Source organism: Schistocerca piceifrons, chromosome 2 (assembly GCF_021461385.2).
Source record: "Schistocerca piceifrons isolate TAMUIC-IGC-003096 chromosome 2, iqSchPice1.1, whole genome shotgun sequence".
NCBI lineage: Eukaryota > Metazoa > Arthropoda > Insecta > Orthoptera > Acrididae > Schistocerca > Schistocerca piceifrons.
In genome coordinates this window covers 416,506,668-416,518,861 of record NC_060139.1, presented here as the reverse complement: position 1 = coordinate 416,518,861, position 12,194 = coordinate 416,506,668, and the positions used below count along the sequence as shown (strand labels likewise).

Genomic DNA, 12,194 nt, shown 5'->3' with positions numbered 1-12,194 from the left:
GCTGGCGACATTGTGGAGCACCACGGCCCGTAGATGACAGGGATGTCTAGGGGCGAATAGACACCCAACTCTTGAGCAACTGACCACCCACACGAACCAAGGGGCTATGTCTGTTGTTCATCGCCGACGAAGGCTCGAATTTGCACGCTAACACTGCCACTGAACGTCCACTAAGAGGCGATAGGTGGCCTTTTCAGATGAATCACGTTTTATGCTCCATCGGACACATGGCCGCTGGCGAGTAGGGCGTGTTGTGTTTTCGTGGCATTTCGTGGTTGTCTCGGTATTCCAGAAGGCACAATGGATCAACCCAAGTATGCACCCATTCTTGGGGACCATGTCCACAACTAAAAGCAGTTTACTTTTCCTCGGCACAATATTTATCAGCAGCAGAATTGCAGCGTATCATGCGTCACAGTATGCCGTGCTTCCCTGGCATCAAACTCCATGGATTTAAACCTAATCGAGAAGCTGTGGGACCACATCGATCGCGCTGTACGTGCCATGAATCCTCAGCCGAGAAACTTAGCGCAGTTGTGCACGTCACTGTAGTGTCGGTAGCTGGACCGACACCGTGATGTGGATTGCTGAAAATGAATGCTAAACTAACGCTGTGGCCGATAGTGCACGAACGGCAATACGCAGACGGGCGTGAAGTCTGGAACATGAGAACTTATGAATGAATAAGAAGAAAAGTATGTAGATGCTTTTTACTTAACTTTTATTGATTCCTTGGAATACATCTCTCTTGAATACTCGAAGCTATAGGCACTGCTACAAATGGCTCCTTGTTAGTTCGTAGCCATTAACTTAGCTGATGGCTATTATGTCTCTCGGCTAATGAGAGAGAAAGGCTTCGTACATCTGGGCGATAGCTAGGTTCGCGTACAACTGGGGTCGAGTCCACTCTCGTATCACGAGACCTGCCTAGGTGGTGGCGCTAGGTCTGCGATCACAGTGGCGACACGCGGGTCCGACATGTACTACATGGACCGCGGCCGATTTAAGCTACCACCTAGCAAGTGTGGTGTCTGGCGGTGACACCACAGTCACTTGAGTGGGCATGGTTCCACATTCCTGCCAGCACCTCATAAATCTCTTCCTGCACATATCGCAGAGGCCCCCCTCTACAAAACGTGGTTAATCAGACTTCTCACAGGTTGCAACATTAATGTGACTGGGCAGTGTATAAAAGAAACGCAAATCCCATTGAAACATTCAGATGACACGTTGAGTTACCCACAGAAAATGTTACCAGGTTCTACAGGAACCTCAGACTTTGCATTTAAACTACATAATCAAAAGTATCTGGACCCTTGATAGTGGACCTTAGTCTGAGATGTATCTATCATTCGCCTTTATGGCGGGTTCGACTCTGCTGGAGACAGTTTTAATGTTGTGTCTGAACGTCTCGGAAGGAGTGGCAGGCCATTACTCATCAAAAGCCAAAACAAGAGTAGGTAGTCATGTTCGATGCCGGAGGCTGCAACGTCGTCGACCTTCCTATACATCCGACAGGCGTTCCATTGTTTCAGGTTGGGTCTCCGGCCAGAGCAGTCCAAATCAACAGTGTTATTGTCCTCACATACGCATTCTCATTCTGACAAAAAAACCATAGTCACCGATTTGTTCCTATACCGTACACAATACAGTAAAATGTCTTTGTATCTTCTCACATTTAACGCTTTCTTAAGCGCTGTAAACATCCACATACCGCCGCCTCCTCTGTAGTTCTGTAATGTCACTATACACGATGGCGGGTGAAGTTATCCAGGTATTTGTCAATTCCAAACCTTCCGTCGGAGTGTCAAAAGGTACAGCGTGTTTCATCGCTCCAAATCATTTCTTTCCAGTCTCCATTTTCCAGTGGCGTCACTTCAAGCGTCTCGTACCACTGTCTACATGAATGGATGGCTTAAGGAGATGCTCGACCGCTGTACCACATTCCCTTTAACTCCCTGCGCACTGCTGCTGGCATTTTGAAACTCGCGAGTGGTTTCACGTGATTTTTTTGCAGCCATCCACTTTAATTGCTCTGTGGTCCTTACCACTCACTACATGAGGTCTTCCTGGTATTGGTTTAGCTTTGGTTGTTCGTTCGCGTTTCCGCTGTACAGTTGCATCACCAACGGTCGACTTGGGCAGCTTCAAAGGGGCTGAAATGGCACTGATGAGACTGTTACTCAGCTGTAATCTACTGACTAGTTCACGTTCGAAGTCAATGAGCTGTCTCGAGCTACCTGTTACTGCTTCTCTACTGCCAAGATAGTATTCCCGCCTCCTTTTATACTGGCGGTTGCGCCTCTCGTGATATCAAGTAGTCAGTTCCGCTTTACATCACATGGTGTACCCTCATACACACGTGGCGTGCTCAAGTTCCCACGGCTTCTGGAAATCGACAGACTGCCCTGACCATTTGCCAGCTCCTTGCTTCTAACTAGCCCCGTTAGACTCTGAGAGATTCCACAGTTAAGTACCTACTGATAACTTTGGTTAATGGTCCGTCCCACGTTGTCCACTCTGCAGTTACGTGCCAAAACATACCGGGTGATCAAAAAGTAAGTATAAATTTGAAATCTTAATAAACCACGGAATAATGTAGATAGAAAGGTAAAAATTGACGCACATGCTTGGAATGAAATGGGGTTTTATTAGAACAAAAAAAAAGGTTATAAAATGTCCGACACATGGCGCTGGACAGCAAAACGTCAGTGACTGCGCATGACAATCGTGTGTAAAAGGAGCTGTAATGAGAGAGACAATCAGATGCACCAGCTGTCGCAGCATTTTGACGTTACCTGAAAAGGCGCTTTTAGTGAAGCTGTATTATCACAATGGGGAATGTGCTAGTTCAGCGTTACGATCCTATCGCCATAGGAAGGGGATTCGAACGGGTAAAGGTCCGTTGACAAATGCAGCTATGGCGAGAATGATTTCGAAGTTCGAAGCCACGGGTTGTTTAGACGATAGACCCCGTAGTGGCCGACCGAGCACAAGGCGTAGTGCTGCTGAGACAGTTCAGGAAGAAATGGAGACTGTAGCGGGTTCGTCTATGTACGGGGAAGTCAGCGCTCGTGCAGTCGCACGTCGCACCGGCATTCCATACACTACTGTTTGGTTGGCACTGAGGCGTACCCTCCGATGCTATCCGTACAAAATCCATCGGCATCATGAACTGTTACCTGGCGATTTAGTGAAGCGGAGGGCATTTGCGGTGTGGGCGTTTCAAAAGATGGCGGAAGAGGACGATTGTTTGAGTAACGTGTTGTGGACCGACGAAGCTCATTTCACGCTCCGAGGGTCTGTCAGCGCCCACAACTGCAGAATTTGGGCTACCGAAAATCCTAGAACTGTTGTGGAAACTCCATTGCACGACGAGAAAGTCACGGTATGAGTTGTATTTACCACATCTACCGTTATCGGGCCTTTTTTCCTCGAGGAAATGCGTGCTAATGGTTTTGTAAGTGCTACCGTTACGGCTGAGAGGTACGCCGATATGTTAGAGAATCGCATCATCCCCAGCCTGGCTGGAACGTACGATGTTCATGCAGGATGGCGCTCCACCCCATATTGCTAGACACATGAAAGATCTCTTGCGCGCGTCGTTTGGTGATGATTGTGTGCTCAGCCGCCACTTTCGTCATGCTTGGCCTCCCAGGTCCCCAGGCCTCAGTCCGTGCGATTATTGGCTTTGGGGTTACCTGAAGTCGCAAGTGTATCGTGATCGACCGACATCTGTAGGGATGCTGAAAGACAACATCCGACGCCAATGCCTCACCATAACTCCGGACATGCTTTACAGTGCTGTTCACAACATTGTTCCTCGACTACAGCTGTTGTTGAGGAATGATGCTGGACATATTGAGCATTTCCTGTAAAGAATGTCATCTTTGCTTTGTCTTACTTTGTTACGCTAATTATTGCTATTCGGATCAGGCGAAGCGCCATCTGTTGGACATTTTTTGAACTTTTGTCTTTTTTTGGTTCTCATAAAACCCCATGTCATTCCAAGCATGTGTGTCAATTTGTACCGCTCTATCTACATTATTCAGTGATTTATTCAGTTTTCAAATTTATACTGAGTTTTTGATCACCCGGTTCATTCGGAGGCACCTTGCTTAGTTTGATTCTCACGGCGCGACTGCTATAGATAGCTAAGAATCTCAACTACTACTGCTATGCTGATACAGGAAAAAGAAAAGAGGGAAAATCGTGTTTTTAATTCCATAAAATGGGAGTTATTTCTCCAAACTGATTGAGCTACTTCGCCTTTATTGTGTGTGGGAGCTTAATTTGAAGTGCGTTTTGGAACATGTTGTCAAGTTAACAGCCGATACTTTTCAGTACAGAAGATTGAGTCTACCACTGTACTCCGATCCACGAAAGATGGCGATTCGCGCATGTCACGAGGCACGAACGTGGATTGCATTGTTGCCGATTCCAAGCGAGAGTTGCGTACGCGCAAGTCGGTGCTTTGAACTTGAAGAGAGCGTGTTTCCTGCAAATTATGTCTCTCGTTATCTTAAATATGAAATAGAAATTCACTAAGCAACTCGCCACGAACACGTTTAATATTAGCCTTAGCTACGGCATTCACTGCAGAGAGCTCACAACAATACTGAGTGGTCATTGGCCGTCGGAGAATGCGTGACATAGGGCACAGAACAAGCCTAAACTTGCCCGCCATCATTCGTGAGTCCAATTGTAATGATTGTTCCTCTCGTCTCGTTGTTACAGTTAATAACTAATGTTAAACTTGAATGGCTTCATGGAATACATGAATTTCCATTAATTTACCCACCAACCACGTTAGTACTGTAAAATGTCCGCAGCTCGTGGTCTAGTGGCTAGCATTGCTGCCTCTCGATCACGGGGTCACATGTTAAATTCCTGGCCGGGTCGTGGATTTTCTCCATCGGAGTCTGGGTATTTGTGTTCTCCGCATCATTTCATCATCATTCGTGAAAGTGACGAGTGTAGACTGTGTAAAGATTTGGAATTTGTACGGGCGCTGATAACCGCGCATTTGAGCGCCCTACAAACCAAACATCACCAGTATTCTGGCATGACAATAATCAGTGATATGCTTAGTCCAAAAGTCCAAAAGTTCTGTAAAATCTTGCATTGTGGGCTGTGCAATGATCTGTGGTCACAAGTTTTTTTTTCTTTCTAACTATAGAAAAGATTCCTTCCATTTAAGTTCAGTCTATAGGGTATTATTAGTAAATATCTGATTGATGCTTAAGAGTACAGTAAAACGTTGTTTTGGGCTAAATGAAGTCCTAGTCATTTTTCTTTCCATAGCCATCTTCCGCAGCTGCTGTTAAAAACAATTGTTACTGGTGTCTCTGTCTTACGCTTACAGCAATTAAATAAACGCGTTTCACTTTTATTTGCAAAAAAGCACCTTCTGTGGTCATTCTGAAAATATGGATACGTATGTTGGAAAATTCTTTTGGTTTAGGTTAAAAACAGTATTTTTTTATTTTTTTATAGAGAGCACGTGCAATTTTCTTTCAGTGTTTCTGCCTCTTGTTCACATATTCTATAAATAAGTAGTTCATTACACATATATACGAAGTTTCTTCCGAGGTCAACCTCCGGTAACAAAGAAGAACGATGCATTGGTTTGAAGAATATGTGTGAGTAAACTGCACGCTAGGTTTATAAATGAAATACTGTTTTTAATCTAAAACAACTGAATATGTTCAAATATGTTCCATATTTGCAGTATGACCACAGAAGATGCTTTGTAAATATAACTGAAAAGCGTCTGTGTAAAATTATCTTTAAGTAAGTGCAGTAATCTACAGGTGGAGAACCCAATAACAATTTAAGAACTTTTTATTTATTATGTAATTCTTGAATCTCAGAGAATATAGTTGCAGCACTAGAAATAATAACAAACTTTACTGATTTTCTGTGCTGCATTTTGGAGTGTAGACGTCAAGGATCAATCAGAACACGTTATATGTGGGGTGTAATGGATATAAGTGCAGATATTTCTATTGATGACTAAGGAACGTGTACTGAACAACTTTACATCATTATTTACGTCTTTTACAGATTAATAATTATAACGAATAAAAGTATTTTCTTTAGGTTAGTAAGTACCTCTAAGTACAAGAGCAAACCATGAACACTTATTTTCCCTTGGGCAGCATATCGGGTGTTGAAGTGTGGATGCGTGGACGCAAAACGGTTTGTCTATACCGACAGGTATTGCCCACTTAGTAGTGGATTATGACTGTGTAGAAAACATTGTGCAGGGAACCTCAGGTCCTAAAAGTCTGTATTTGAAGACTGTTCGACATAGAGAACACAGTGCTAAGCGTACATGTTAAGGTACTACATATAACAATATCCACGCTTACACCTCCGATATAGCTCCGATACAGCTGCAGTACTACGCTACTTTGGATGAGATGTTTCGAGTAGCCGATGGAATCACTCAAGAAGTACATAATATACGAACCTGTTTCAGTAACGAAGTCACCTTCAACAGCCTCATCCGTGAAGCCAGTTAGGTAGAACTCATATTTCGGCTCGAGGAGGCTCAGTAGTGCCTCACCACGGCGCCACGTGTCAATGACAGCGAGCGTAGCGTTCTCGGAACGGCACACCTTGGCTGCCTCTGCGTACACTCTTTTCTCCGTGTGCACCTTGTAGAAGCGGCTTGCGTCGTCCTGCCAGACATAGATAGGTGGTACGCCCACCGAAAGCCTGCGCTCGCAGAAGAATGGCGCTGGATTCTCGCAATTCACGTCGTTCGCTAAACCGACAATATTGAAGTCGACACAGTCCTCCTTATCTCCATAATTGTCGGGCTGATTGGGTTGCCATGGAAGATACGACACCGGTCGACCTGGAGTAGTACAGGAGTTTCATTAAGAAACAGCTTTAGGTTAGCCATCGTAAACATAGGTCGCAGTAGAAGTCGTGCGGCAGCTATTACGAAAGAACCAGACAAATTATCTTGGGCGCAGTGGAGCAGCAAAATAACATTAGGAAAGCTGACGTATGCTAAAGTAGATCTGCACTTTACTTGTGTTTTCTTGAGATTGTTTGGAGTGGAAATAAAACTACTATGATAAAAATGCCAGACATTTATCAGCGGTCTCACTGAATTTGAAAAGCGGCTGTAGAAGAACTACAAATCCTGACAGTTGTAGCGGCCTGGAGTAGTGATCGCTAAGGTGGGTGAACAGGCTGGCTGTGATAAGATTTCTGCAGTTCGCCACCTTGGGCGTGGCTGCAGCAGTTTGGCCGCAGTTGACAGGCGCTGTGCCGGTTATAGGTGCCCAAGGCGGCAGCCACCACACTAATCACAGACAGCGAGCGGCCTGCTGCTAATGAACCGGCTTGCGGCTGTACCAGACTGCTGACTCACCTCGACACATGGACTGGCGTGAACTTCCTTTCGTCGCTAGCACTTGGCGATTACAGTTAACAGGTATCTGTTCCCACGTAGTATGAAATACATTTTTAAATACGTCGCGCACATCACCAATGCAACACATCTAAAAAGGCCATAGGCCGAAATTGGTCAGTAATGTCACTATACATTACTCGCCAATTTCGGCCTGTATATATATATATATATATATATATATATATATATATATATATATATATATATATATATATATATATGGTGTTACAAAAAGGTACGGCCAAACTTTCAGGAAACATTCCTCACACACAAAGAAAGAAAATATGTTATGTGGACATGTGTCCGGAAACGCTTACTTTCCATGTTAGAGCTCATTTTATTACTTCTCTTCAAATAACATTAATCGTGGAATGGAAACACACAGCAACAGAACTCGCCACCGTGACTTCAAACACTTTCTTACAGGAAATGTTCAAAATGTCCTCCCTTAGCGAGGATATATGCATCCACCCTCCGTCGCATGGAATCCCTGATGCGCTGATGCAGCCCTGGAGAATGGCTTATTGTATCACAGCCGTCCACAATACGAGCACGAAGAGTCTCTACATTTGGTACCGCTGTTCCGTACACAAGAGCTTTCAGATGCCCCCATAAATGAAAGTCAAGAGGGTTGAGGTCAGGAGAGCGTGGAGGCCATGGAATTGGTCCGCCTCTACCAATCTATCGGTCACCGAATCTGTTGTTGGGAAGCGTACGAACACTTCGACTGAAACGTGCAGGAGCTCCATCGTGCATGAACCACATGTTGTGTCGTACTTGTAAAGGCACATGTTCTAGCAGCACAGGTAGAGTATCCCGTATGAAATCATGATAACGTGCTCCATTTAGCGTAGGTGGAAGAACATGGGGTCCAGTCAAGACATCACCAACAATGCCTGCCCAAACGGTTACAGAAAATCTGTGTTGATGATTTGATTGCACAATTGCGTGCGGATTCTCGTCAGCCCACAAATTTGCGATTTGATCACGTTGGAATGAAACTAAAATGAGCTCTAACATGGAAATTAAGCGTTTCCGGACACATGTCCACGTGACATCTTTTCTTTATTTGTGTGTGAGGAATGTTTCCTGAAAGTTTGGCCGTACCTTTTTGTAACACCCTCTGTACGGCATGCCTTCATCAGTAATTTCCCCACCACTGTTTTCTGGTAGATGGTATCATTTAATTACAAAATGGAAGGGAAACTGAGCGGCTTCAGTGTTCTTGAGCCGTAAGATTATGTATAGTTATCAAGTTTCTGGATCTACAAGAACAGAAGAAATCTTGACCTGTGTTAGTCCTTGGATGTGTGTCACACCAAACACATTTAATATATTTTGTCATGTCCAATATTTATTATTCCTTAATAAAATGATGTGTGAGCAAAGTTCAACACTGATTGAGCAAACGCTCGAATGTCGGTCATTTCCTTGACGAAAAGTTCTTGGTTTTCCAAAATGGTGGCAGTAATCACAACGTTCTCATGGGCGTCATGTTTATTACACCTGCACAGTTTCTATTGCTGTACAAATAACACGGAGAGTTCGAAATTGTAGTATGTGCCATGTTATTGTGATGTCATACAACGCAGGCCATCCTGGGAGCACCGAAAGAGAAGTCCACGTTAAAAATGGTTCAAATGGCTCTGAGCACTGTGAGACTCAAGTTCTGGGTCATCAGTCACCTAGAACTTAGAACTACTTAAACCTAACTAACCTAAGGACATCACACACATCCATGCCCGAGGCAGGATTCGAACATGCGACCGTAGCGGTCGCGTGGGTCCAGACTGAAGCACCTAGAACCGCTCGGCCACTTCAGCCGGCAAGTCGACGTTAAAAGCCTGCGCAGCGTCGGCGAGAGAACTGTAGCAGAGCATAATATGATGTGGAACGTTAGTCTCTTTGAGAGTGGTCTGTTTTAAACACACCCTGACAACAACAGCCGTGTCCATGTGACCGTTTACTGGCGCCTCCTGTCGCCCGTTACTGGAGTTCTCAGCACCGATGGCCATACGTTATGAACCTCACTATCTTCCAGCAAAGTGTTGAGATGGTACATTTACTATCACATTATAGTAGTTGGGTTGCTGCCCCTTTGACCAGGCTAAGGAACAACAGGGTTTTGTGTGATTAGCACGTGTGGGAGTTTGTGCTCCATTCTCTGTATGGCCGTGCCTCGCATGCTGTTCTCTCGGCGTGTAAATGTAACGTGGAATTCCATACCGAACTTAGTTGCTAACCTTCGTCCCGAGTGACAAGTTTCGCTTGGATCCTTATTTTCTACACTCCTTTATTATCCTTTTTCAATAGGCGCTGGTTGAGCACATCAGTTTACTGTTCTCAAAATCAAACGTATGTGCTTAACTTAGTTTGTGCTCGGCCGCTGCTGAATTCTTTGTGTGTCCCAAGCCCTCACACTTATGACGCGGCTCGTAAACTTTCGGGATATAGCCCCGGATTTGTCCGCTGCAACAGTGGCCAAGTTCAAAGGGGTTGCCTATATTTGACTGGTACGTAAAGGTTCAGTATATCCTTGGCCGAGAAAAAATACTTCTGCCTTCACTAGTGACCAGAAGATGGCTTTCACGTTGCATTTTCCAAGTACCTTCATGGTACTGACTGAGCGTAGTATCACTTACAAGGGAACCTCCCCATCGCACCCCCCTCAGATTTAGTTATAATTTGGTACGATGGATAGGCCTTGAAAAACCGAACACAGATCAATCGAGAAAACATGAAGAAGTTGTGTGGAACTATGAAAAAATAAGCAAAATATACAAACTGAGTAGTCCATGGGTAACATATTCAACATCAAGGACGACGTGGGCACAAGAGCGCCTTGGTCCTGTGGTTATCGTGACCAGCTGTGGAGCGAGAGGTCCTTGGTTCAAGTCTGCCCTCGAGCGAAAAGTTTTCTTACTTTATTTTTGCAAAGTTATGATCTGTCCGTTCGTTCATTGACGTCTCTGTTCACTGTAATAAGTTTAGTGTCTGTGTTTTGCGACCGCACCGCAAAACCGTGCGACTAGTAGACGAAAGGACGTGCAAGGTCATAGGTCAACCGATTCCTCCACAGGGAAACACGTCTGATGTATTCTATACGACACTGGTGACGGCGTGTGCGTTACATGACAGGAATATGTTGTCGATCCACCTAACTTGCACACTTGGCGAATGGGTAAAAAGATCCTTCTACCTTATCCGATTTTGGTTTTCTTGTGAATGTGATAATCACTCCACAAAAAGTGATGAAAACGTAAGAGTTTGTCACATAAACTGAATATAAAAAATTAAATTTTTTTACTCAAGGGAAGGCTTGTACGAAGGACCTCTCGTTCCACAGCTGCTCACGCTAACCACGGGACCACGGCGCTCCTGCACCTATAGTATCCTAAATGTTGCCTATGATACGCATGGACTACTCAGTTTGTATATTTTGCTTATTTTTTCATGGTTCCACACTACTTCTTCCTGTTTTCTCGATTGATCTGTGTTCACTTTTTCAAGGCCTATCTACTATGCCAACTTATAACTAAATCTGAGGGGGCTGCGATGGGGAGGTTCCCTTGTTAGAATGCTGTTTATTAGACCCAGAATCTGGAAGACCCTACCAAATACAGCAAGATGGAGATAGTGCCTCCCCTTTGCACATAAATATAGAAGCATTCGCAAAATCTCAACACTAGACCACATGTTGGTGAGTATCAAACTCATCGAAACGTCACGGTGAAAACTAAATCTGGGTGGTCGTACGAAGGTTTTAACAGCAATCCTCGCGATTATAAGTCCAGTGTCGCAACCACTGCACGATCTCGTCTGTTCTCAGTTATGTGGGAATTATTATTTCAGTAGTCTAAGTAAAAGCTGACTCTAAGAATATTTGATAGGTTTCTCATTAACAACGAAATGTGTTACATATACGAGTGAAAAAGTATACGGGAATCTGATGGGATCTTCAAGCATCCTATAGACATTTCTCCAGGTATTCCATGGAATATAGCACATTTTATGCATCGTTTTATGTTAACTGAGTTTGAAGAGATCTTATTGCAAGAAAATGTATCTCCTCTCATTCAGAGTAAAACAAAAGCAAACTTAAAACCAATCAAGGAAAGATAAGTGTACACAAAGGTAAACAATGACTGTGACCTACAGGAGTTTAAACAGCATGCCTAATTATTGAACTGGAACATTGCAGAAGCCAAAACACAGTAGGCGACTTTACCATGTATATCCAGGAATACACCCTCGCTGACTTGATCTGTGACTCCAATGTTGGCGTACCATATCCCCTGCACAGTGGAGAAGATGCGCCTCAGCCCATTAAAGGCATACTGGTCTGGCGGTACTGCCAGCTGTGCTCCCTCGTCCTCGCAGGTCTTCTTGGCCGCCGGCCACGTCATGAATATGCGGGACAGCCTGATGAGTGCGTAGCCTGGTACGTAGCGGTAGCCCCGCGGAGTGTCCAGCACCTCAGCTGGAACATCACAGTTCAATGTCGATGCATTTCACCCTAGGTTCGATACGCATCATTGTGGTGTAAGACACCGGTAAATGATAGTCGTACTGCACAGCTCACATCATTGAGTATTGGTACTGAAGATGCCACGATATTATAGGAGAAGAAGACGTACCCGCCTTACAGTGTATAAAGCAGTAGACAATATTGCTATTAACATCAGTGTTGTGTGGTGGAGTTCTGAACTTTACTACTAGCAACAGTGATACCTTGCAGCATGGTAACGGCTGAGTAACCGTA

At 44.5% G+C, this 12,194-nt stretch overlaps 1 protein-coding gene across 1 annotated transcript in view; it reads right to left on the bottom strand.

Moving 5' to 3' along the window:
* LOC124777453 (C-type mannose receptor 2-like) overlaps positions 1–12,194 on the bottom strand; it is a 45,445-nt gene that overhangs the window by 9,300 nt on the left and 23,951 nt on the right. The window contains exons 4-5 of the mRNA XM_047252869.1: positions 11,661–11,912; positions 6,476–6,865 (exon numbers count right to left, since the gene is read on the bottom strand). Coding sequence (XP_047108825.1) covers positions 6,476–6,865; positions 11,661–11,912 — 642 coding nt within the window. The remainder of the gene's footprint in view (positions 1–6,475; positions 6,866–11,660; positions 11,913–12,194) is intronic.